At 34.4% G+C, this 27704-nt stretch overlaps 1 protein-coding gene across 1 annotated transcript in view; it reads right to left on the bottom strand.

The window, feature by feature from the left end:
- The window catches only part of LRP1B (LDL receptor related protein 1B), a gene marked incomplete at both ends in the record, with an annotated part of 773038 nt that overhangs the window by 152250 nt on the left and 593084 nt on the right, over window positions 1-27704 (bottom strand). Inside the window, 3 exons of the mRNA XM_082483434.1 lie at window positions 8166-8370; window positions 9800-9989; window positions 25376-25747. Coding sequence (XP_082339560.1) covers window positions 8166-8370; window positions 9800-9989; window positions 25376-25747 — 767 coding nt within the window. The remainder of the gene's footprint in view (window positions 1-8165; window positions 8371-9799; window positions 9990-25375; window positions 25748-27704) is intronic.

The raw sequence follows: 27704 nt of genomic DNA, 5'->3' as shown, positions 1-27704 counted from the left end.
GAATAACAGGTGAAAAGTTTCCTTTGCTTCCTGCAAAGAGAGAAGGAGGCTGGGGGCCAGGGGAGGAATGTCACAAGAAGCAGGACAATTTAATTTTAACTGCGATCCTTTCTTTTTTAAGTTCTGATTTTCAAGTTCTCCAGACAGCTTTTGTTTTAACATACAGCTGCTCTAAATTTGAGATATATGTAGCAGTTTCTCTAAAATAAGAGGACTGAAAAAGGGGAGAAGCCAGTCTGGTATACGTCAGGTAGACGAGAACTTGTGCCAGAATACTATAATTTGAATGATTTATATAAAACTCTTATTAGGTTGTCACTGATAATTAGATTCACAACAATTCTTACCATGACAACGCTTAACTTTTATAGAAAGACAGAGGTGTTTTTTTTTTTTTTTTTTTTTTTCGAAAAAAGCACATAAAGTTAATGCAACAGCTAAAAATATGAGTTGCTTTTACGTATTTTAACTAATAAATGGCTTATTGATAATACTTCTCTTTCAAAATGCTTAATAAATGGCCAGTGCCATCTAGTAAAGCTTTTAAGTTTTTTAAGGGCTTTTTACTTTTACTAGAGATACCCAAATCTCTTTGAGGTCTATAGCAGAATGACAAAAACTGCACTTAAAATATTGAAATTAATGACAAAGTCCATTGCATAATAAAATCATTACACAAGCAGAAAGCAGTATCAGTAATCTAAAAATAAATAAAATTTTAGATGAATATCTGAAAACTCAGTCTGACAGAACCGACTTATACAGAACACATTCATCCAAAATTAGCTAATGTATTTCATTCTTTCAAATGGAAGACATAAAATAGTACGCCATATTTATTATTCCGTTACAAATGCTGTTTTTAAAGGAGTACAAACAAGGAACATAGGAAAAAAATACAGGATTGTGATACAGGGAAACCAGTTGCACAGCCAGGGGAAAAAAATAAAATACTCTAAGTCATAACGTTTCTGTATTTGATTTAGCCACCCAAAAAAAGATACATTTAGATCAGACTCCTTGTTTTGCTTGTTATTGATGTGGTTGCTTTAATAAAAAGCAAAAATGCTATCTGCTATCTCTTGCTGGATAAACAAATCTATCACTCTTGATCTGAAGTATCCAAAGTCTGCCCTTCCCACACTGCGGTGTTATTAGGAAAAAGTTTATGTTAACCAGAAAAACAACAGGCATGAGTTGGGGGGGGGGGGGTTAAAACCAGTAGGAGAAAGAAATTTGCTATTGAAGCAATTTGCTATTGAAATTTGCTATTTTTGAGTACAAATTCCTCATTCCCATTGCCACAAAGAAATTAAAAGAATTTCTAGTCTAGTTTTAAGTTGGGTTTTGTGGAAGAACAGTGCCAATCACTACTATACCCTGCTAAAAATAATCATGCTTTTTGTTGACTGCTCTGAATAAATACGGTATTTTCATCATTGTCATATCTTTAATGCATGGATTTTCTTTTCATTTATTGTATCTTTCAAAAATACCTTCATAATAACTTGAACTGCAATCACATAGCAAGGGATACAAAGGACATACTGGAATACCACATTTACCGAGCACAGTAAGATCCTGTTTCCGTTGAATTGTCTGAGGGAGATGTAACAAAATCAGAAGGGCTTCCTCTTCAAGAACTAATTTCTGTTCCTCCATGCTAGAAATGAATGTTTGAGACACTGAAAACCAATTGCAGCTGTTACTTAGATTTGCAGTTCAGTTGAATGAGATATTGAGCAACTGTTTATAACCAGCCTGTACTTTTCAATGCCATTCAAATGGAAAGTATATAGTACATCTCTATAAATTATGACTACATTAACCAGGTTCTTTGCAACTCCGTGCATATTAATTAGAGGATACTTATTTTCAACATCATAAATGACAATGACAAACTTCATCTAATTGGTACCTTTATTTCAACCTCCCAGAATTTTGAGGGATCCTGAGGTATTATAAATAATCTGATTCTCCATAGCCTTAGAGATTATTTTTATCTTTTCATTAAGTCCTTCTTTCGGTTAATTTCTACCAGGCTACCAACACTGGACATCAAGATATTTCAGCGAACAGTCCCAAACCAACAGTGTTGGATCTGTGCCAACCAGCTCCTTAGCTCACCTGGATTAGATGATTTTCTTGCCATCGGTAAGGGAATCACTTTCATTAGGTTTGTCTTCGCATTACTTTACAGAACTACTTAAAGAAGGTGACTAATCAATGTCAATGAAGTGAAGTCCCTAAAAAACCAACTAATTAAGCAGCGGGGATATTTCTCTCTCTATTTTAGTTCTGGACTTTTTCAGACCAATGCTAATGTGAAACATGGACATTCAGCAAGCTGAGAAACACCGACTCTTGTTGATCAGATTTGCAAGAGAAAAACAAGAACAGAACATTCTCACTACAACTAATATCTTTATACTAACGAACAGAGAAAATTTAAAAATCCACCACAACTTCACTTCTACTACCGTTAGTTTCCAAGATTATCCACACCACTCCAGTTGTTTTACAAACACAGAAAGAGTAGCTTGATTAAAAAGCCCGGACCTAACAATAAGCTATAGGGGGAATAGGAGAGGCAAAACATGATGAACTTAAATGTATAGGTGGTAAACTCTGCACGTTGTGCCAACTATATAAACTTTTACTAGCATTTCTTGCTTTTCTACTATTATTGCTTCTAGTGCTGTTTAACAAAATCACAAGGAAGCAGTAGAAACTGATGAAATAATTTCTCTACGGAGAGTAGGCTCAATTTTATTTTATTTCTGCACAGCCATCCAAGTTTATTAAAATACCTGCCTTCTAGTTGACAGTATTTTCCTTCAGGTTAGTTTTCACATCTGATTATTTATTAGTATATAGAGAATACAGCAATGTGATTCTTTAACTCAGAAACACGTTCAGGACCTGCATCTTTTTGTAACTGCTCATGTTCAGATCTAGGGAGAATCGTTTCTAAGACATTTTAGCACATTCTGATTTTAACGGGCTTAGACATTCTACATTTCCGATTGTTAATATTTTGCATGATTTATCTCTGTTCTGGATACCTTGGCTGATCTCACTTCTATCCTGCCTTAGTAAGTTATTGGGCTACTTCTCAAGGTAATGTTGGTGTCATCATGAATACCTTCCAAAAATTGACCAAAATTACTCTGCTGTCCACAATCATACTCGTAGTACAAATAAATATAATGACACGTCTGAAAAGTAATTTTAGATGTCATTCATTAAGTCAAGTTTTTCATAATTGCACAGCCAAGCCTTTAACTTCCAATTCTGCATTTAGTAGTTTGAAAACCAGATTTGATGTTACTGAAGATAATGGAAGTTGAACACCAACTTCAGGACTTGTTTAATTGCTTAAATACAGAATTCCAACAGAAACATAGAATGGTTTAGGTAGGAATGGACCTTGAAGATTTGAATAAAAACATATATTCTAGAAATTTAAAGTTATAATCGGAAGGTTGCAATTAGATGAAGGTTATAATTACCGATGACACCTCTAAAACCATATTGATTTTAACAATCACACCTGTAGGCCCACAAAACCATGACTGATACCAAAACATTCCAACCTGCATGTTAGAAAATAACCAAATTTCTGTTTACAGGAAATTAACTATACTTCCAGGTTCTCGAGCTGTAAAATGTTACAGAATACTCAACTCTGAAGAAAAGGAAGAAATAAAAATAGATCATGATTTATTGGAAAAATAAGTGCAAAACTTGAAATCAGCTTTATTTGCTGTTGGCTCAGTCTCTGAGCTCATGAACAAAATGTTGCAGCTAAAGCACTAAGCTGCTAAAACCAGCTATGGCCACAATACTAAATCTAACTAAGGGCAGGAGCTAAAATGGAAGAAAAAGGGGAAAGGATTGTGAAAGAAACAATTGTCACTTTTGTTTTTTAAACAGGAAGATCTGACAGAGCAGAACAAGAAATGATAAAAAAACACCCTGCCTGTCTTCTAAGTAATAAAAAAGAACAAAAGTAACAAAAAAATTCTTCCAAACTTGAAAGAGTACTCCAGCAACCAAATACTAGTATTAAAATATCAGCTTAACATAAAATCAATAAACTCTTACAATCCACTTAAAAGAGTCGATTCAATACTGCTAAATTATTTTGTACCCATTCATTGTACTATATTATTGTGGTGAGTGGAATGAAGAAAGAAGCTGCTATCTAGAAGAAAATTCATTACATTACCATTAGAATTTCATGTTCTACTATACAATTTCTACCTTTGTCAACCTAACTGAAACTAGAAAGCAATGAAGCAGAGATAGTGAGGAAAAGGGTAATCTGTTTATTTTTGAGGGGTGGTTGATGGCAGGACCTTGCTGAAACACCCTAAAGAATGTCAGATCACCAGAACGTTGGAATGATTATTAGTTGTATTATCCCAAATTTACAGAAACCAGAGATGTCGTCAATCTGGACAGCATATGAATGAACGAAGAAAAACAATTGCCCTGGAAATATTATTTCGCCAGATCAATAATACAATTTCATGGTTGGATTCTGGCATTCTTGTATCAGTAGGAGTGCACCTACACGCTGATGAGCAAATCTGCTGAAGCCCTGTTAGTGGAGGCAGTACAGCTTAAGTGCAGATTTGAATGAAGAAGCCTGGTGGTTTTTTTTTCTGGTATGACAATCCCCACTTAATGCAGGAAAAGTGCCTTCAGAGCCCAGGAAACACACCCAAGTCTGTTTCAAAGCTTTTCAAAGCTTCAAAGCTCTGTTTCAAAGATCAGCGTTTTTGACATCAGAGTTAGTTGGTTCTCCTGAAGCAGGTACTGGTGTAGGACAACCAACAGTAGCATCGCTTTGTATAGGTAACCCGCTAGAGCTCCCCAAAAGCCTTCAGAAGACCATGCTGGACTCAGCTTATTGCTTTCAGCTTTTTTTGCTTACTGTCATGGGGAAGAAGAGTTAAAATGACAGAAAGCCAAACCAAGAGACAATATATTAGGAAAGTTTCAACATTCAGTGGCTGAGAAAATTGAACGCCCAGTTTGCTGACGCAAACTGAAAGCCAGAGGTCTGATCAAAAGGTGGGACTTCAGTAACGGTTTCTGCAACTACGTTGTATCATCTCCCGTTTCATGTTTGCCATCTGCACTTTGTTATACCCTGTGCATAGATGAAGTTAAACTGTTTCCACATAGCTTACTAATTACCTTGTACTTAACTGACAGCATATTCAAAACCTTAAGAAAAACAGAATCAGGAAAGTAAAACTAAACGCGATAGCAAAATGGAAAAGAAACATCAGTAAAGAGACAGACGTGTACATCAGAAAGTGGAAACACAGCCAAAATGAATAGGAAAAAAAGTATTAATTCTACCTGAAAAAGGTGTAAGAAAATAATTTAAGAATCCCTTTTGAACTAGAAGAGGAACAAAAGAATATACAGTCTAAAAAAAAAGGTATTTGCAGAGAAAAAAAATTGAAGAAAGCATAGAAGATAAAGGAAATGATGTTAAAAATTATTTACTACTGATGATATAAGTGAGATATTTTGCTCTTTCCCTAATAAATATGACAAAAATAGCAGTGACATAGCCAAATAATTAGTAGATAGAGAGGGCAATGTCCTTAAGCAAAGCAAATCACTGGAATAAAATGGCATGTATGTAAGTATTTATGTACATTCTTAAGCTCCAGGAACTTATTCTTAAGTGTCTGAATTTGCAATAAATTTGCAGGCAAGCAGAATGAAGTATTAGCACACATTCCCTACTTGTGAAAGAAATAAAAGTTGCATGTGTCTTTTAAATAGACATTTTTAATTGACAAATGAACCTTACTTCAACGCAGGAGTTTGTCATTTACAGCTATAATAATGTAGATGAATACATCACATGATGGAACAATATCCAACAAACTCTCTAATATACTGTCAATCTTCAACAATGACATCAAAATAGAAGATAAAGGGGAGAGGGGGTCAAGAGGAGGACGATGTAGCACAGTAGAGCTTCCAAATTGTGATTGAAGTCCTACAAAGGAAATACTTGAGAAGCTGATGAGTATGAGAAAAACAGGTAATTTCCTCTACCTGTATTTCCTATACTTTTATATTAAGATGGCAACAAGTCCCTCAAGATTCCATCTGAAAAATACTTTAAAGTGGCAGAGAGCAAACTGAGGTACTTTCCGGATTCATAATTATTCCAATTAGTCAGGAATAAGAACAGCTAAGACTAGACCTATTTTAGGAGAACTGATGAATGAGGCAGGATTTAAGACATCAAATGGCAGAAACTAAGCAGAGATCATTTGAACTAGTTATATCCTTTTCTATTTTAAGGAGGAACTCCAAGATCATTGCACACAACCCAGTTAAAACTTTTGATTGCTTATATTTAGTAACATAAGAGAAAGAATAATAAACAATTCTGCAAATACTATTGATCTGTTATATGGTTCAATACAGACCCATTACATGTACATCTGGAACACCATGTGCTGTTCTGTTACATTATCTGACAAAAGATGCAGCAGAATCTGAAGGAAATACAGATATAATGACATGAATAATCTCTGAAAGTATGACCCAAATTTAAATAAAAAGTACCTACAGGTTTTGTATAAAATTTAGAATCAAGATACAATTAAAGGAATTAAAGGAATAATATGAAAGAAGGAAAGACAGTAATTCCATTTTTATCTTCCAAATGATAAAACAAAACAAAACAAACCCAAAGAAAACCACCAAACTGCCTTCTGTACGTTATTCTCAGATACACAAGTGGATTCACTGAGCCAAAAACCCAGTCATTGATTTTCTCAGCAAATTTATAGTCAGAGATTGAATACTTTAGCATCCCTATAGCTTTGATTTGTCTAGTTTGTGATATAGTTATTGCACCTGGAAACACTAGTGAGCTGCGCTTTATACAAATTAAAACAAAAGGAGGAAGGAAATGGCATAAAACTATATGCCTCGTCAAATTGATTTTACTTCTGCTGTTACAAGCATGGCTCTCTTATTTTGCTCCGAGACGGAAATTTTCACAGAATCACAGAATTTTCAGAGTTGGAAGGGACCTCTAGAGATGACCCAGCCCAACTCCCCTGCCAAAGCAGGATTGCCCAGAGCACATCACTCAGGACTGCATCCAGGCGGGTCTTGAAAATCTCCAGAGAAGGGGACTCCACCACCTCCCTGGGCAGCCTGTTCCAGTGCTCTGCCACCCTCACCGTAAAGATGTTTTTCCGTGTATTTGAACGGAACTTGTATAAACAACGTATGTGGAACTTCTGGATAAGATTCCAGAAACACATGTAATTCCTATTTAAGATGCAAAAAAAAGATTTCAAAGCTTTCATACAGTATATGAAGGATTTTTTTACATTAATAGATATGAAAGTGAGCTGAGGTACCAAATACTGTCCTGTATAGGTGGGAATTGAAAACACAAGCCAGAGCATGCCCTTCATTTATTTTATCATGCACTTTTGGGAGGTACAAAATCACCAAAAGGAAGACTTCATGAAATCTGAGAAATGTAGAGCTAAACATGCAACAAAATTGCAACCACAGATCAACTGCCTCCAGCATATTCCAAGCAAAAGGTCTACTTGAGCTGAAACTAATAGAGCATTCAAGGACCAAATTGTATTATGATAAAAGAGTAATGGAGTGCCATTGAATATATCTGAAAATGAATAGTTAGAAAAGAAAAAAAAAATAGAGTTGTAGAGTAACACTCAAGCATTACACAAAAGAAATTCTAGTGCGTTCAGAAAATTTTGGCACTGGAAGGAAATTATAATCATCCTATGTAAAGCAGAACATTTCTCTACCTCTTCTACTGAAGTTCTATGTTTTTTTCAAGCTGATATAGACCATTTAGGACAGTCATGCTTCACGCTCAATACCCATGCAAATAGATTTTGTGGTACAGGTCTGCATCTCCAGACGGCCATCCAGAAACTGGAATGTGTTGAGTAACAGAGTATTTACTTGTAGTTCAGAAGTGATTTCAGTTTTCAATCTAATGTACAACTACTACTAGGAGAAACTTAGAGAACTAACAATCTTGCTGTAGCATTTTCATTTTAAAGATGCTAACAAAAGCAAACAAGCAGATTTACAATGAATATGTTTGGGATTTTTGTTTTACTTACATATCTTTGTGATCCATCATATTCACACCTCTCGATTTTTCCCAAGCTGCCATCTGAAAAGTAAAGTTTCTCCGCCCTATGATCAATGGTAAGTCCATTTGGTGTCAGAATATCTGTACTAATGATAACTTGTGCGTTTTTGCCCGAGAGGGTAGATCTCATGATGCTTGGGAGCTGCTCATTCCAGTTAGTCCAAAACATTAAGCTGTATTAAAATCAAAATAACAAACAAAACCATAAGATACAGTTTATAATTTAATTCTCTATGAAATGAGCAACAAAAGAAACATATGCCTTTGTAGACAATTACGAATGTCATCTATAAGTAATTGTGATAATCAACGGTGGATAAGAAAATGTGATAGCCAACAGCCTATAAATTATATAGCAGTTTCGTAGCTCATTAACTTGTATGCAAGTACAGATTTTTTTGCCCTTCACAGGTCTGTTCAATTCTGATCATGTCTCTATACTAATATACCATTACAGATAGACATAAGCTGTTTAACAATATAAACTTAATTCTACTAATGTGTATATTAGTAATTTCTAACAGTGAAATTACTCTACAGCTTTTCCCGTATTAGACCAAAGGACTGGTAGGCAGAAGGATGAAAACTGAGAATCAAAAGACCTTAATGTGCTTTGCAGGAGGCACAATCAGCCCCTTGCTACTGTTAAACAACAGTGGACAAAATGAGCTGTGGATGTAATTTATGCACTGATCAGAGCCTGCCCATTCTCTCATTGCAATCTTCATCAGCATTCAGTTGGTTTTTTTATGATATCCAGATAAATTGTATTTTACAATACAGCATAAATTCTTAATTTGCATAAACTGTATGTTAAGTCACACATGGAAATAACCTCCTTGACTACCCATGCAACGTCGTACGTTGTACGTTCAGCTATCACAAATTAAAACCAGAACACAATAAGGCAGAAATGCAGCCGAGCCTCCCCAAAGGGGAGACAATTAACAGAAGCAGAAACAGCAGGTAGCCTTTCTTCCAGAATTAACAGAGAAGACAGCAGAAGTTGCAGCAACTCAACTCAAATTTTAAGTCACTTATTAGCAAAAGGTTGAACTAGAAATATAAACCCTTCTATTATGTTACTAGGAAATACAGTTTTCTTGAGAGTGGCAGGAAGGGAACTAAATTAGACTTCTTTCCAGGATGATGTCCACAAGCACTGTAAATATATGTCCCTTGTTATATAATTTTATACAACATTGATCTTTGTGATAAACACGTGGGCCTATCAATTTGCCACATAAGAAACTCAGATTCCTGTTCATAAAGGCTTAAATTAATTTTGTTTTTATTTAAACAATGACAGTCTTGATAATTCGTATTTAGCTTACTTCTTCTTGAAACCAGCTTCAATTTTTTAATATTCCATGAAAATGCAATAATTATTTGATCTGAAACATGAAAACATATAAGATGTTGTACCTTAATTCTGCAATTGCTTTAAACTAAATTAATGCTGGCATTTGTCTCCGACACCAACAAATCTACTTAACCTTCACAGACTTCATCAGTATTAGCTGACTGTGAAATAAAGAAGTGCTGCTGCGTCCTTGACATCAGGCAAAAATTAAAACCTGGTAAGAAAGATATAATACATACTTTTGACATTCGTCTAGCGCTAGCACGTGTGGATGATCGTCTTCAGACATTGTTATTACAGCTTCCCGGTTGAAAGCTCCTCGACGTCTCTGGTCAACAGTATGTCTCGTGATTGAGGATGTGGTTGAACTGGTCCAATAGAGAGTGTCCCAAGCTCTATGATAAGCAAGTCCCTCCACTGACCCGACATCTGGAAGACATGGTTACAGACAGAGCAAATAAAACTCCTTCTGACAAGATGTTTGTTTTTCTTTTTCCTTCAAGCATGATGATCCTGCAGAATCACAGAGTAATTCAGCTCATTGACCGTCAACACTTTTATCGTTTCACCCCTTTATGTTTTTATTAGAATCAAAGGCTTATTGCTTTTCCATAAATTTAAATAAAAAATCATATAGTTCAAGATCGCTATTAATATCCCTGTAATATATTTGTCAACTCTAACACTCATTAAATTAATATTTTTAATACAGTGTCCCCAGATAATACATTAGAAATAATAAGCAAGTATTCAAGACAGCAATAATTTAGTCACAACTTCAAACATCATGTAAGCCAAGTCTAGGGCATGTTTTCTCTAATTACTTGTACTATGTAGCATTATCTTTCGATGTATTTTCTAACACAGATACAAATTACATTAATAGGGATCAGGGTGTCCTGTCGTTAATAACTCCATAAGGTTTTTTTAAACACCTGAAAAATACTGAAAAAAGATGAACTCTGAAGGTCTCAGCATCAAAACATTGTTTTAATAAGCCACAATACCACGCTCTTTCAGTCTACATAAAAAACGGTGAGCTAGAAACAAAAGCAAATATTAATAAGCAGCTAAAGCATATATTTAATGTCCAGAAAAGATAAATTATACCTTATTCCAATATATAAAAGTGACAGACCGTGAGAAATAGGAGTAATTATTTCCTACCATTATTTTTGAATTACCAGAGAAATGTACGTTGATTACTTCACTTATTATTTTGTTGGAAACAAATAATTTTAGACCAGAAGCTTCATGCAGCTTATTAATGAACTACAGAAGGCAAAACCCTAGAAATATAATAAGGATTACATTACGCTAGTTATTACAACTTACATTTGGCTTTCTGGAAGATGCAATTTTTAGCATGCAATTCATATACACAGAACTGAAAGTCCAAAATGATGTTTGATCACACTGAAAGTGCTAACACTAAATCAAATCGGAGGCAAATAAATTAAAAATATGAGACATAATTATTTATCACACTTTTATATTTCTCTTTCTAAAGCATTTGGAGATCTTCTGAGTACATTTTCATGATATATCGGCAGGGAAGTCTCAGTGACTTGTCTTAAAGAAGAAAGAATAGAAAAAATAAATTAGATTACACTCTTTAAAGGGAGGCGAATATATGTAAAATGGGTTTTCCTACTTATGAAGGTGAATTTATGAAAAAAGGTATGTTCCGTTCACTTACAAGCAACACAAGAAAGTGATTAAGTTTAACTTTAAAGTTTAAAATTCTACTGACCCTTGGAAAGATGACCCTTTAGATAAGAATTCTGGTTTTCAAAAAGATGAATGAGGTACAAGTATTCTTTCTTTAAATGCAATATTCAGTTGCCTTATGGGTTTATTTTGAATTTTAAGCAACAAAAATGTTTTGAGACATAGCGAAGGTTTTATCTTTTGTTTCAGAAATCGCTAGCTGAAATCAAAGACAAGCAGTTCTTTCAAACATCGTGACAGAGATGTGCAAACAGCAACTGAAGTATTTTAAAACCAGTTAGAACATGCCTGAATGCAGGCTTATTATCAGCTATGGTTTCTGCAGTTTCGGAGTATTTCTGTCTATACTACGAATTGAGAAAGTCAGTTGCTTTACTCTTGGGTCTTGCACCCCTGAGCACCCACACCGCATGCATGTTACTTCATACCAAGCCAACCTTCTGGAACAAAAGAGCTAATTCCTTCTGAGATGTAACCCAGGTATTCTTCTGGCAAAAATTTGCCGCTCTTTCTGTAAAAAACCTCTTTGGAGAGTGTAAACAAGACCACACCAAGTTTTATTCCTTTTGCCTGGAGACACCTCCCAACCACTAAAATCTCTACACCTCAAACACACCTTAACTTTCTCACACCATGCTTCAGCACATGTAGAAAACATCCCTGACATCACAACAGAAAAATATCACTCCTAGGACTGACATATGGCCAGCACACAATTTTTAGGCAGCATGCGCCAGAAGAAATCCTAAAAATAATGATAGTGTCTCAGAGCCACAGAAACACAACATCGGATTCAAAGGAAACCTGGACAGCCCAAATCATCCTAGTGGCACCAGGCCAAGCGCTGCACACATGAACCACCCCGCTCCACTGCCTGCTCTGGGCCCACGGATCGCTCCCAGGGGCAGAAATCTGTACAGTTTAGATATGGGCTCTGATACGCGTCTTGGACGCTTCTTGCAAAACATCCACTAACTGTGAAATTAAGAGAAAACTTAGTAAGTGTGATAAGTGTTAAAACGAAGAGTCAGGAATACAATTCTAACTTAATTTATTGATTTCCATTAAAATTATATGCTGAATCCCAATTTGCCACTACCTACAATTCTCTTAACTAAAACCAACACTCTTAGATATAATTTGGACAATGCTCTTAGCTATATGGTTTAACTCTTAGGTTTCCCTGTGCGGAGTCAGGAGTTGGTCTTGATGATCTCTGTGGGTCCCTTCTAATTTGGGATAATCTGTGATTCTATTAAAAAATGACAGAAGATGTATTGACATTTTCTGACCAATTCTGCACTTTGTAATGAACAAACCGTCAGAGCATTTATTGCACTATTTTTCCCTTTCATATCTGTGAATGTCGAGGGTGTCCTCATCTTTATTATGGAAGTTTTTAGAAAAATGTAATCAAGTCTTTGTCTTGTGGTTAAAGACACAGCCCTTAGGAGGTGAGGATTTACCTAAGATTTGCTGCAAATCCTGCTCTTCATTTGAAAGATGACTATCAAAAAACCCCCAAACAAAAACATTTCCCTCATGTAACCTCTTGAATTTCTATCAACTTTAGCTTTGTTCCTTGTCTGAATCTGTCAAGAAATTTGAAAGCAAACTGTTTATACAACATAGCCTAAAACTCTTCTGTAGTAGACAAAAGATAATGATGCTGTTCCTGCCACAGCTAGATGTGATGAACTAGAACACAACTAGAAAGATGAAAGTGCTCTTCAAATACAAGATGTAGGTTTACTTGTAATTTCTATACTTAAGAGAATAACTCTATTTTTCTAAAGTAATCAGAAAGTGTAGCTTCACATTCTTAAACTGGACCAGCAAATCATACTGCAACTCTGTATCAAAGTCCGTAAATGGTGACAGAAGGTTTAATTCAACAATACTATTTACAAAATGGTAATTTCTAAATTTTTAGAAAAGATAGTCCTGAAAAGTTGTGCCATATATGGAGACAAGCAAACATTTATCATACAGGTGAAAAATTCATCTTCCTCTTATTTTAATAAAATATCTAAAATGAGCAATTTTGAAAAACCTTGCCATGTATACATATGTTCTTAGCAGAGCAGAACTAAAACAAAGCAATCAATAAAACTTTTTCTTTAAAAGAGAAAATAGAGAAGCTAATATTAAAAAAAAAAAAAGTCTCTATCTTAATGGCAATTCCAATGATTAAGACTGTGACTGAAAAGAAAAAAAAAAAATATCTGAAAATAACCCAGCAAGAGAATCGGGCTGTGAAAGCTGCTGAAATCCAACGTCTGATATCCAATTAGATAAATGTGTTATCACAAATAAAACTTCGGGAATTGCTTGATATACGTATGCTTTTTAAAGAAGAAGAGAGGGCTCCATATTACATGATCACATCTTCGAGCAAATTAAATCTGAAACTATCAAAAGGTTCAGGTGATGAGCCTGTGGACAATGGTTTCATAAACACCACAAACACAAAAAATCAGAGTAAAAAAAAAAAAAAGCATCTCTAAGAAAAAACCAAAAAACAAACAAAAACATTCAGAGGAAATAAATTTCCTTAATGTAGGATTAGGAAAAAAACACTAATTAAACATAAAACTGTCTGCTGCAAACACATACCGCATGCATTTGCCCAGCTCCACCGAAAGTATAAATTCTGAAGTATTTATACCAATCGCTCTCTTTTATTTGCCAATAAACTTTTAGTTTTATCATGTTCTTCACTTATGGAATAGACAACTCCACCAATACAAAAGAGAATCATTTAATACTTTTAGATATCTGTGAGTAAGGTGGTTTTAAAGTCAGTGGCATAAGACCTAGAGAGTAGGTGCTAAAGCGATCCAAGATTTAGATGAATTCTTATAGTGGAAAATACAACTAACTCTGTTCTTATTAGCACATAGTATGAGCTGGATGAAGTACCATCAGTACACTACTCAGGCAAATCTTCAGTATAATGTTATCAGTGCTAATATAGTATTTGTTGTTAGTTTATATTGTTTCTACGTTAAAATAAACTGGTTTAGAGGTTAATGAAGAATCCCAAAATTCATATAAATCCTTTTATCAATGATAAAATAAGTGCCAAGTGAGGACAAAAATGGACCTAGAAATGGTCCTCTGGCCACTCTCAGGTGGTTCCTTAAAAGTAAAACCCTCTAGCAACTTCATATTGCCAAAGACGGGACACTGGCGACACTTCCAAAGCAACTGCATTCTAGTGTTATATCGTTACCGGTTTGCATAGATATTATCTTATATTTACTTATTTCACACTTCCTTAAAGAATATTCCAGATAATTTTTTATCTCTCTAAGTTAATTTATTATTAGATTCTCAGTTACTTTAAAATACATCAGAAATATGTATTCATCCTCTCTGGTGCTACGATTGGGGGATTCAGTCCAAAAATCTAGTGACAGGATGAAAATTAGCAATTTGTTTACTCTCAGCTTCATATTTTCACAGTATCATATAATATTCTGAATTAGTAAAGCATAAAGAAACTGGAAATGAAAAGAAACACATTTGTTTCACTGACATATTGAATTAAAACACTGATGGCATTAGATGCCTACAGCACTGATTAAATTTATTCTAGCCATGAAGCAACAGTTTATGATTTTCACATGAATAGCATACTTAAATGAAAGGAACATTAATACAATATGATATTAATATACAAATACTCACATTATTCACCTGCCACTGACATTCTGAATTAAATCAGTAATGGGGTGTATAACTGATTAAATATCTACACAAGAGAATGCAACAGCTTATGATTTACAAAGGCAATGGTAGACTGATCACATCATTACGTTGCCAAATGCTATCTATCACTTTTACTGAACTTAACGAAGATGGATTGCATCCCACAGATGAGATGCAGCCTATAAATATTGTCATGCTGATCTTCATCTGACTTTCCCAGGGAACAGACAAGCAACAAATCAATAACTGAAGAACTCAGATTAGAGCTCCCTCATTATTACAAATAAAAAATAAAAATACTAAAGGACATAAAGTTTAAATTATCCAATAGTTGTTGCCAACTAATGTATATACAATGTAACGTATATACTATTTCTCAGTTTCCTAGATTTTTTTATAGTTCACATATGTAACTGACTGCACAATTAGAACTTTAAATAATTCTTTACTCTTCTACTTTGCTCTTCAAGTAGCCATAAAGCAGTAAGTTTTTCTGCTTAACAAAAATTTTAAGACGATAGTAAGTTGTAATAAAAAAGAAAAGGCAAGATGAGTTCCCTTTGTCTCAAAAATTAGAGGGTGATTTAATTTCTTAATTGCTTCTGTCAGTCACATGTTAAACAAAGCCATCATATTCTAACAGAAGCATTAAATATGAAATATGGCATAAACAACTCTGAACTGTAATAACCAATTATTTCATTATCATATTTAGCCTAAGAATATGATTTTATTTTACAGCACATGTGAAATTTGCTAAAATTACACCATAAATCAGCAAAAATCTGTATAGTTTTCTGTATCTTCAAAATACAAACCCATGCTATAAGCTATTACATATTAAAGATTATTAAATGTAATAAATAGTATGAACAAAGGCTTTGGGTTCTTCAAGGCAACAGCTAGCTTAAGTTCAAGACACTATAAATATCTCCATGGATGTAATTTTATTATTCCTTCAAACTCACTGTGGTAGGCAGTACTGGAATGAATGAACATTTGTTGGGAACAATCTAAAGGAAAAATAAAATCATTTTAGAATCCAGAAAAAAATAACCCTTTGTTTCTGTAGAAAGTATAATACTGAAATCTCACATCTTCCAAAATGTTTGGTGTCTTCCTCATGACAATTAAAAATTCAGTCTCTGTGCAAGTAAAAATGAAAATACAAACACTGGATGATTGCTCAGAAAACACTTCTAATACATTTAGCAAACAGAAACTGCCAGATAAATATCTTTCTGGACTTTTAACATTGCTTTAGTCTATATCAATGAAGATACATAAAATATTGTATGTAATTAGTGTATCTGTGAAATAAGTACAGTGTGAAAGAAAGATAGGCAAATGCTAAGTAGTAGTATATTAATAGTTCATCAGTGAACTTATGAAAGTCTTTACAAAACACCTGATGAGACTACTCAGAGTAGGAAACTTCAAAATTGAGCATGAAAAAGACCATGAATCTAACCTCTAGTTGACTTTAATCATGCTTACATGAACTAACCAACCCACTGAATAGTATGCGATAGATGGATGCTATTTCTGTGCAATAAAGTGCACTGGATACTCATCCAACGTACCTGTGGCACAACACTGGGACAGCCCACTTTGGAGCTAGACAAGGCACGTGAAGCTGGACCTCTGAGAGCAGGGGACCTCTCGAGGCGTGGTGAATACCTGCACGCTCACTAAGACGAGGTTGTGACTTACGGAGTGCAGATGATGTAAACAGGACAGAGATACCAGAAGGAAAAGCCGATCCCAAAAGGATCAATCAGCAAGTTGTACAGTGTTTCTGGAACATTTTGTTTGGTTTTAATTTCATTATGGAGACTGATAGAAACATGATATTCACTCTCTTAAACATTTTCAGTTATTCAGGCAGAGCTCGGTAAAAGTTTTATACCAAGAAATAGATAATTAGTACCAGCATTTCAAATCTTAGATTTTTTTTTTTTTTTTTTTTCGGTCCCCTACCCGCACTGGTTGCTTTTGTACACGTCGCTTTACAGTTTAGCTTACTTCTGGATCAAACAAATGGGCTTAGAAACTCACAATGAAAGACCAGAAACAGCACTAGCTCTTTGGTCATTTTTACCCGAATATAAACGGAACAAGAAATAAACTCTTTAAAATGAGGAAAAAAGTAACTTTGAAAACCATATATTTGTTCCAGAACTATGCCTATATATACATAAATGCTGGGTTTCTTTTTGGCTCCCAGTTAACAGCATTTAAAGAACACGCTAATCAAGCCACAGTAGATAGTGTCATAATTTGCCGTGACAATAGGCTTTTAAAAGCTAAATCTGTTTTTTACATGCAATTATGTATTTAATTCTATGGCTACATTCTTGCGGACCATAATATTTCTTCAAAGAATGATTTAGCCCTTTTATCATGAGGAGAAAAAATAACCAACAACTTTTTATGAGGAAATAGTATCTACCTCCAATGATCTTTTTTCGCAGCAATGGATACAGCCCTTCCGTAGTTGTTCCCTGACAGCTCACTGAAGAAATCCACATCAACAGAAATTTAAACCTACAATATTCTGTCTTCTATTATCCTAAATATAACTTACTCCTTGATTAGGTTTAGGGACTGTTTGGGGGTCAGTGGGAAATAATGTAACAAAGGAATAATAATACATCATATACTTAAGGAAATACAGTGAACTCAACAAATGATAAAAACAAGAGTGTTTTGTATAACTGTAAATTGTAACCCTCTCAGGATAGTTCAATATATCATTACTAGTAAACAAGGGTTATGATATTGTAAATTCAAAATAATTAAAAGTATCCATGTAAAAGAGGCTTTAGAAGCAGAAAGACTTACAGAATGATAGCTAACATATAGACATGGAACTGTTTTATTAAGTTTTTAAAAATTTCAACAATTGACATGGAAGAGCCCACATAATTTTTTTATGCCCTACATCTAGAGTCTCAAAAAAAAAAAAAATTACTACTCAGCTTTACCACCTTTAAATCAATAAAAATTACCATTACCATAAGAGCGCCTGCCCTAAGACTAAGTAAGTCTTCTACACATTTTTCTTGTTCTTGTTTAAGTAAAACCAAACGGTATAGAGATATTAGAAACTTTAATGACAGAATAGCCTAACAACCTATTAATATTTGCTGGATCACATTACCCATTAGAATAAAACAAAGGAGAGATGTGAAGAGAAGTTCCTATGTATAGCTTTTTCCTGACAATGCACTAAATATATTTTTGCATTTTATGTAAGTAAGCCACAGCTGCTGATGTAAAAATTTATTTCAGCAAATATTTACATCAATAAAAATTTAAGGGCAACATGGAAAGTTGAAGCAGTCACAAACAATATTAATTCTTTGTGAATAATCTCAAGTTTTACAGGCAATAGCACCTTTCCTGAATACTGAGGTTGGGAATGCTTGGGACATACTGAACTGGAAGATGAGAGTATGCCAGCTTCCATCATGAATACATTTCAGAGTTTCAAACCAGGAACAGCTAAACAAAGCACAAAATATGCAGAAACACATATTTCTAGAATAACAGCTGCTTAATATAAAGTTAGTAAACTTTATCCACCTATAGTAACAGTTATTTACTGAACAGCTCATAAAGCTTGGGTTTTCACTCACAAGGAGGTGGTTGTAATAATAAATTTTAGTTTTTACTACTCAAGTGTCCTAGACTTAACAACAGCCTCTCACTTTCCCTCCTTTAAAAAGTGAAATTCACAGGACCTATACTCCAACATACACAATTATAATGAATCTAATTCATTTATGAAATGAAAAGCAATAATATGAAAGTATTTATTTTTAATAGATTAAAAATTTCTTTCCTGGAGAAGAAAGCTCCCAAACTAAAGAGACCTCATACAATATACCAAATCTAATGCTGTGTAAGAGAAATGGGAACATAAATGCCTTTTTGACAGTTAAATTGGACCCATTTAGTTAGAAAGAATAGCAGCACACATTGGAAAACCTTTAAAAGACTCAGACTGTAAAGAGCCTTACAATACATCACAGGATCTGACACTTTATGTTAGCAGTGAAAAGATTTTTGCCTCCTATAGGCACTGGTGCCTAAAGTTCAAAGCAGAAAAAGCATTTTTTTTTATTTTTTTTTTTTTATTTTTTTTTTTTACAAAATGCTTCCTTTTGTGCTATGAAAGGCACTGGCAAAACGTCTCAGTGCCATTGTTTACAAAGTTAGGAAGAAAACCAGCTCATTGAGAGTACCTCATCTTAAATACTTTTTCTTCTTTTTCCTTTGTTTTCTTTTGCCTTTCCTCCCCCTTTTTTTTCCTCTCCTCTCTCTTCTTAAGTTTCTAACTTCTTCAATTGCTCTTCTTTCTAGTGTTGTGCCACTACATTAAACCTACTTGAATGCTGAGCTGCTTTTCTACAGATACACTGAGGTAGGCTTTGGTTAATGAATATATTACCCTAAACTTCTACCTATGATAAAAAAAGGAAACTGCACTATTAGCTTAGAAACTGAGACTTAGTTTAAAACAAAACAAAACAAAAAAGTCTTCCTTTCATAAACATAAGCTTTGAAACAAGTTAGAAAACCCAAAAGCCATCTCCAGAAATGCTGTGAGGCAGCTTCTTGTTTCCCCACTGTAAATTAGTCAACAATTAGTATGTCCTCCACTGTCTAAAGCTAATCTTAATTTGCATTTTTACTGGGAGGAAAGATAGCTCACACAGATGGTTTATCACAGAGACGGTTAAGATGGTCTTCTCTCCTTTCTCAGTTGACAGAAATGTTAGACTTTTTCGGAGCTGCTGATCTACAATGTCATGTTCACCAGGAAGGAAGAAGGAAAGCAGACGCTCCTCTGGCGCTCTGCTTCCAGGCAAGCAGAGGACGAAGGATGGCAAAGTAAAGAAGAGAAATTTAGCAGATGGTTTTCAAATTAGGGCTTAATCTTGGATATTACAGAAGAAAAAGAACATACGTTTATCCCATCCAATATAATATATGTTTTGCTTAATGGGTCAGTCCACAGCGGTAATCATCTTATGCGTAACAGGAAGCAAAAAGTTTAGCGTGCTGGTCTTCATGATTTTGATTTAATTAAGGTTCCCATTAGCTGTTTGCTCCATTAAAAACACAAAGAATCTATTTTGTGAATAGTATACTGTCTTTCACTGGCTTTCCCTGGGTCAAACTGAGACCTCTAATTCCTTGTAGAAGAAATCTCAATTCAGATCATCACATCATTAAAAATAAAGACAACTCGCCATTTATCAGTTGACAAAACAAACAGCAGTCAATGGGAGATACGGTATCAGAGGGGATAAGTGTATAATATTAAAAATGTCATATGTCAAATAGACGCTTGTTTCTGTTGAAACATTTTAATTTTGTCATCTCAATCTACTTCAAAATTACTTGAAGATGGAAGATAGATCTATTTAGATCTATAAAGATTTTAAGTACTTCATAGATGTTTAGCAGAGTGCCTTTGAAATGGCTTCCAGTTTGAATACTACAGAAACTGGTTCAGAAGTTTGAAATAATAGTGGTGTTCTGTCAAGAAGTGATCAACAACAAAGAAAATAAGAATAAAATTCTCCCCTGTGCTCCTCCTGAGAGGAGAATAGACTCTATTGTTCCAAATGAAACTGATAACCTTTAGCAATTTTGAACAAGTCAGATTTCGAAATACCTCCTTGCATAACTCTGTGCCTTTAACTGCTTCTGTTCATTCTTTCTGTACACTGCTGCATTACCTCCTGTTAACCTTGGCTTTCAGTAACAAATTCTCCCGGAGAGACCGGCAACAGTTAGATGGTCTACTTCTGGTAGGGCTGAACAGAAATTGTAAAGATTATTCAGACATGGCCACGCCAATATATTGATTTAAACTCAGTGTCACATCCATGTAAATTTGTTACCTTTTCTACCTCCTTTTCTATTTAATGCATTCTTTCCATTTTCTACAAAGACTACAGTCCATGCAGGGCTAAAATTAAACAAAAACCAACTTCCAAAGTGTATGCAATCTCTCTGTATCTTGTCTAGAATATGGAGTTAGGATTTGATTTGTTGAGGCACTGGTTCTTACAATCTAAAGCGCCAGAAAGCTTATGCAAACTGAAAAAATACTCCTTTTTGCAGAGTGAATCCTGCATGATCCCTCAAACTGAACGAACAGTGAAAGTATACAGATAGCACGAATTTTCCAAATATAATCCCTGTGACTGTATTTTGTTTTACAAAGGACTACCATTGGCAATGAAAAATAGGAACGTCATCAAGGTTCTCCAACATTTTGCCTTAACAGGTTCACAAAGCTTTTACTACACAACGGGATACAAATGTACACACAGGTACAGTTGGCTTCGGTTACTCGTTAGAAGCAGAAGCAGTTTAATCTATGTAAAGTGAACTGCAAGGCTGACCTTTACAACTAAAAAGTGGAAAGTTAAAAAGAAATTAGTGGATGGGTGGAACCGCACAGTAAGTACCTACTCATCCCTACGTAGCCTGATACTTCTCAAAGGATGTACTTAAAGCAAGAAAGACCTATTACACTCTTTTGGGAAGGAAAGGCTGAGATCAAAACACATGATATAGATGGCAGTAATGTTACAACATATTTAAAATAGGTATTGCTGCATTGATAAGTTAATTTTAAAAATGTCTGCAGACTGGATTAGACTGTACTTATGCTATAGCCATAAAATCATGTGTGATGCTGAATGGATAGGTAACTCATCACCCAAAAAAATATTTGGAGGGAATCACAGCCAAGAACAAGGTAAATTTTTAAAAATTGGCAAATCAACAAAGATTAATCCCATAAAGGTACTTATAAAAATGCAAAAAAAAAAAGTCCCTACTGACTGACCAAAGGAAATAATGCTCATTCTGTCAGCAGACTTCAGAGATAAGACAGAATCTACTCCAAAACCCCACACTGCACAAAGAATAAAGGTGTTAGGGTATGGCTTACTATGCACATGCTATGCCGTTTTTTTTGTTGTTATTGTTTCTTCCCGCTGAAGACAGAACACTATCAGGTACTGGGTTCTTGGTGAGTTTTGAATCTGTTTTCAGTGAACTGGAACAAGTTAGATAAAGTTGTTTATATGCTGTAAATCTACTTTCCCTGAGCCGAAAATGTGTTAGCTAATGGGTTGTTTATGAGTTGCAAATCTGTTCAGTGAGGTGAAAATTTGTCAGATAATGGGTTGTTTATGAATTCTAAATCAATATTCAGTGAGTCGGAACTATGTTAGATAATAGCTTGCGTATGGGTTGTAAATCTGTTTTCAGTGAACTGGAAACATGTTAGATAATGGGTTGTTTCTGGGTAGTAAATCTGTTCTCGGTGAGCTAAAAACATATTAGATAATGGGTTGCTCGTGAGTTGTAAATCTGTTTTTAGTGAACTGGAAACTTGTAATAAAGGGATCTTTATATATCTTAACTCTGTTTTTAGTGTGCAGAAAAGTTCAATAACGTGTTAGATTTGAGTGGCATATCTGATTTCAGTGAGGTAGAAAGCCATCAGATAGCGGATTCTTTATGAGCAGATCTACATTCAGTGAACTAAAAATCTGGGACAATATATAACGCACTCTATTTTCACTATTTGAGTCAAATAGCGAGTAAAGGTTTGCATGATTTGTAGATGTCAACGTAATGAGGTAGAAAGGAGTTGTAGAACTGTTAGAACCACACTAGACATTTCTGATGTGGTTTTGAATCTCTTCCTAATAAAGTAAAACTTGTTACAGATGCGTACTAATAATTTTGCAGGAGAAAGATAGCAAAATCAATGTCACAGATGTTATTTTTCAATCCTGCAACGAAACACTAAAATCTCTCAGCTGGATTCCATTTAATAATCACAGTGGAATCACTGATGTCAACCAGTCTTACCACCGCTTTTTCCTTTATAGGTATCGCTGTTGGTCAAATACTTCCACTATATCAAGCAGCCTCATGAATTGTTTCCTGTTTACAGCAAGACAAAATCATGTGTGGACTGCGGAAAAGAAGGTTATGTAGTACAAAAATACCAGTTTAAAATTAATGACTCAACATAAAGAAAAGGGGTTTAAAACATATGAAGGAGAACAATAAACTAACATATACTGGGATGTGATATAACTTCTCGTTTACAACGAAAAAACAACCGAAGCATTTCTAGAAAACAAACATCATTGTTCACAAATACATCCATAGCACATACAGTAAATTTTTTGCAAGGACAGAAAATTTCATCTGACATTCAATTATTCAGAGTGCTGACTCTGCTAATGAAAAATGAAATTGGGCATATTAAGATTACAAGTAGAAACACTTCCTAACAATTTCTTAAAAGTATAATTCTCAACTATGCATTATGGAATGTCTTTAGCTCTTGTACAGCAACATATTATAAAGTAATGAGGAATACTTTATTGTTCTTTAAAAAAAAATAATCTGCATTCACACTTTACCAGTATTTTTTTTTTTTTTTCCTCCTCTTTGTCTGTTTTAAATGTAAAAATTTCCAGAGGCTTTTCATGTCATAGAATCATGGAATCGTAGAACGGTTTAGCTTGGAAAGGACCTTGAAGATCATTGAGTTCCAATCCCCTTGCCATAGGCAGGGACCCCTATGTATGTAATATTTTTATTCTCTTCCTATAACACCAGAGTTAAAACAGTACTTGTATATCAACACTGCGTATTCTGTGAGCTGCTTGTGTCTCTTGCATGGCTAACATCAACTTTGAATCCCCCGGTTTTAAAGTTTTCCTGGGAGTAATCAGAACATCTGAAAACATTGCTTACTTTACCATATATTAATACAGATATCATTAATTCCTCTAAAATATGCACACATAAAAACTCAAAGCAAAAAAAGGCTTTGTATCATATTTGAAAAATGCTTTTCCATTCATTAGTGTCAACAGATTTCATGACCGCAAATACCTTCCCAGAAGCACAGTGCAGAAGTACATAATGATACAATTATCCAATGTCAGTTGTAGAATAATATTTCATCAGTTTGCAGCTGTTTAACTTCTTTCTTTTCTAAAAATATTTCCATTACCATGCAACTGCAAAGGGCGATATGGTCCACATCAAGTGTGCTTCCATTTTTCCTCATCACTTTCTTTGGTCTTGTTATCAAACTGTTTGACCCAAACCAATAGCTAAATGTAGCAATGCCATAGGCAACACATGACAACAGAAATTCAGATGGGAATGAAAAACGGTTACTGGAACCAACTGCAGCCTCCTAAAAAACCAGACAGTACTCAAAAATGACAAGGAAGCGAAGAAATACAGTAAATATATGCATCTGATATCTGGCTACAGATGAATAAGGTTTATTGCGTATTTGAGAAAAATTAAATTGGAACAGAAATGGAAGACAGCAGAAGTTTTTAGATTCTAAATTTTTGTAGCCCATATTTTTGGATGTTTAGCATTAAGGATACTTTTCTTACATATCAGCATTCAGATTTTCCTTGAATTTTAATTTTACCATGACAAACCATGATAACTTTTTACGTACATCTTGTTTTAAAGTTAAGTTGGACTTCGTTGAGAAAGATTTCAGTGCCAGATCCTCAGAAGATTTGACTGAGCTGCAAAATATGTTCTGTGTCTTGTCCTGAAGACTTTGTTGATGATATTGGCATCAATTCCTTGATAGCAGTGTCAGGCTTCAAGTTTTCAGAGGCTAAGAAAATGTTAAGTTTCATACAACTCCTTGTGCTAGTGTGGGGAACGAAAGCATAGTAAACATGCAAAGGTATGGAGCAAGCCGCTACTAAAATGGACAATTTTGTAGGTTGGAATTTGCCTCCGATTATCACTGAGCACAAGTTGCTTTTCTTGTGCTCCCTACAAGAAGGGCGAGTCAACTGGACACGCTGGCAAGGGTCCTAATATTTCATACTGAGGACTGGTTATCTCAGCAGAGATATCTTACAGTACTTCACCCCTACAAACTAGAAAAATAAACAACCAATGGGTTTGTGGGGTAAGGAGACTTCTTTCATTTCTAGGCATTGCACAATGAGGTTTTGTTTCAACAGTAAAGCCCCTTAAAATCACAGTAATAAAAATTAAGCACCATCATGATCACTTCTGTTTTCTAGTAATATGCTTCGTGCATTGCAAGATTGTTATAAAATATATTATTTTGAAGTTGCAATTCTAAAGATGATGTTTAAACTTATCTTACAGGGATAAATTACAATCATTGTGTTATATACTTAAGCATGGCAAAACTTTATTGACATTTTTTACTCTCTAAAGTCAAGCAATTATCAACTTTTCACTTAATAAAGTTTATTAAAATAAAATATGTATTTTGGGAAACAATGTTTTTTACTTACTTTCAATTAGCACTTTTCTGCCGGCCCAGTTGTCTTTAATTACTTGTATATTTCCGAAGTGTGCATCACTGAAGAATATGCGATTCGTACCTCTTCCTTTCAGACTGTAGTCAAAAGCAAGAGCTATCACATTTTTGAAGTACTCTGGATTTTCATATGGCCTAACTGGTGAATTTAAGTTGGTTTCATCTGAAAGATGTATACTTTTTAATATTGTCCTTCCCGAGTACAACAGGTAACCTTCATGTCTCAGGCAAGTGATTCCATCTTCTGCAAGATAGCCATGTGCACAAGCACATGTTCTCTGTGCATTTCCCCGATAGAGGCAAAGTTGATGACATCCACCATTATTCTTGGCACAAACATTAGTACCTGTACAAAAAAAACCCAAAAATCTATCTTTTATAATATTACACTTAGCTAACTTAAATCAAAGCACAATTCTATGTATTCTAAGAATTCTCCTCTTAAAACTGTTTCTACAACATTCACAAGTAAAACAAAAGCCAAAACAGTAAAGAATGTCACTTTAACTGCAACCTAAAGACATTTTTAAGAGTACAATTAGTGAGGAAATATAATTAATGTCCTTTCCAATTCACAAGAGTATCTATTTCATTAACAGAAAATGATAAAACGGATTATTCCTCCATAATCAGCTGAAGACTTGGAGATGGATTCAAGTGCTTTGAAAGATATACTTTTTTTTTTTTTTTTTAAAACACCTGTTACTGGCAGAAGTCAAATTTAGATACCATCAGAATACACTACTGCTTTTAGAAAATTTATATCAAAATGAAAACATATACAAAACTGTGTCAATCCAGTTCCCTGTTTTTAATAAAGACATTTCCTAACATTTTGTTCAAATTTCCTTCAAAACCCGACTTTAAAAAAAACTGCATACCCTTAAAAAAATCATTGTCAAATTAGTAACTTCAATAACTTAAACTACACTCGTTGCAAGCAATATTTAAAATTACAGTAATTGTCAATAATTAGGAGCTATTTTCCTCTGTCTTTTTTGGACTATGTATGAATTACTATTGTAGTCAGTTTAGATAATTTAGTTTCTGTTTCTGACAGCACTTTCCATGTTACAACTCAGCTTTTTCAATATAACCATTTTCCCATTTCTGAAAGTTTTCCACATAGCAAATGAGAAGAAAACATTTTAAATAGACTGTTTTCACGTAGAAAACCATAATAATTGTCGGGGAATATGTAGTGCCTGAAAGTACTGTTGATCGTATAATTTAACTGCTACATTCCAAGCTGAGGATACTTTTAAGAAAAAATAATGGGGAATGATAGTTAACTTGCTCTTAACATTAGAAACGTTGAAGTTCGTGTTCCTGGGCAAAACTGAGATATTCCTCTACAGTTATGTAAAAACACTTGGAGATTTAGCTGTATACAGTTGGTTTGTTTTAAAGATTCTTTTGAAGTTTTATTAGGCTAGAAAAGTTAATATCTGTTTGGAAGGATAAGAGGTTGAGAAGAGAAAGGGAAATACATGAAAGAGATCCTCAACATTCTAAAATCTCTCTTTGAAAACTTCAATGCTTCCACAGGTCACCAGCTCTAAATATCTTTAAAAATGGCCAATTCTAAAGCCAGTGTAGTTAGGGTATATCCTTACACACATGTAAAATAGCGCTGAAAGACAGGAATCTGCTTGCGAATTGCACTGCAGGACTGGCTCATCAGAAAGGGTAAAACAGGTGTTTGAAAAAAAAGCATTAATCACAATCAGCACAGGTTGTTGGGTTTTTGTTTGGGGTTTTTTGTTGGTTTGTTTGGGGGGTTGTTTGTTTTAATAACAGGAGGTCAGGAAGCTAGCTAATTACAATTTTTCAAAACAGTGTTAACTACTTCTAGTTCAATGAACTCAAAAAATATATATAATAGCGTGATATAGAAAAACATTCCAAAAACATTTTTCACCTGTTTTTTCCCTTTTGTCCTTCTGGCTCACTGACAGCCCCTCCCAAAGACATTAACCATTTGTACCCTAGTAAAATTTGAAAAACGTATTAAAATTTCATCCAGTTATGTTTTTCAAACTAACATCAATCAAAAGATTTTTAGGCTCAGTAATCATTTCTCCTATTGCTAATGTGATCAAATCTTTAAAGCTATCAATAAAATCATTCCATTTAAAGAAGCATTTTTTATCCAATTGTTCTATTTTCCTAACATTATAATATAAAACCCTTCCAAGCAAGCAGACATTAACTATTTCTAGCCTAGTTAAAAGAAACGATAAGTTTTTGTGTGGATTTTATTTTCATCCACAAAATATGATGCCCACAGTAGTCTGAAATTA

This window comes from Vanellus vanellus, assembly GCF_965231255.1.
Source record: "Vanellus vanellus genome assembly, chromosome: 5".
Lineage (NCBI taxonomy): Eukaryota > Metazoa > Chordata > Aves > Charadriiformes > Charadriidae > Vanellus > Vanellus vanellus.
The sequence above is the reverse complement of the archived record's forward strand: the minus strand, read 5'-3'. Positions and strand labels throughout refer to the sequence as shown.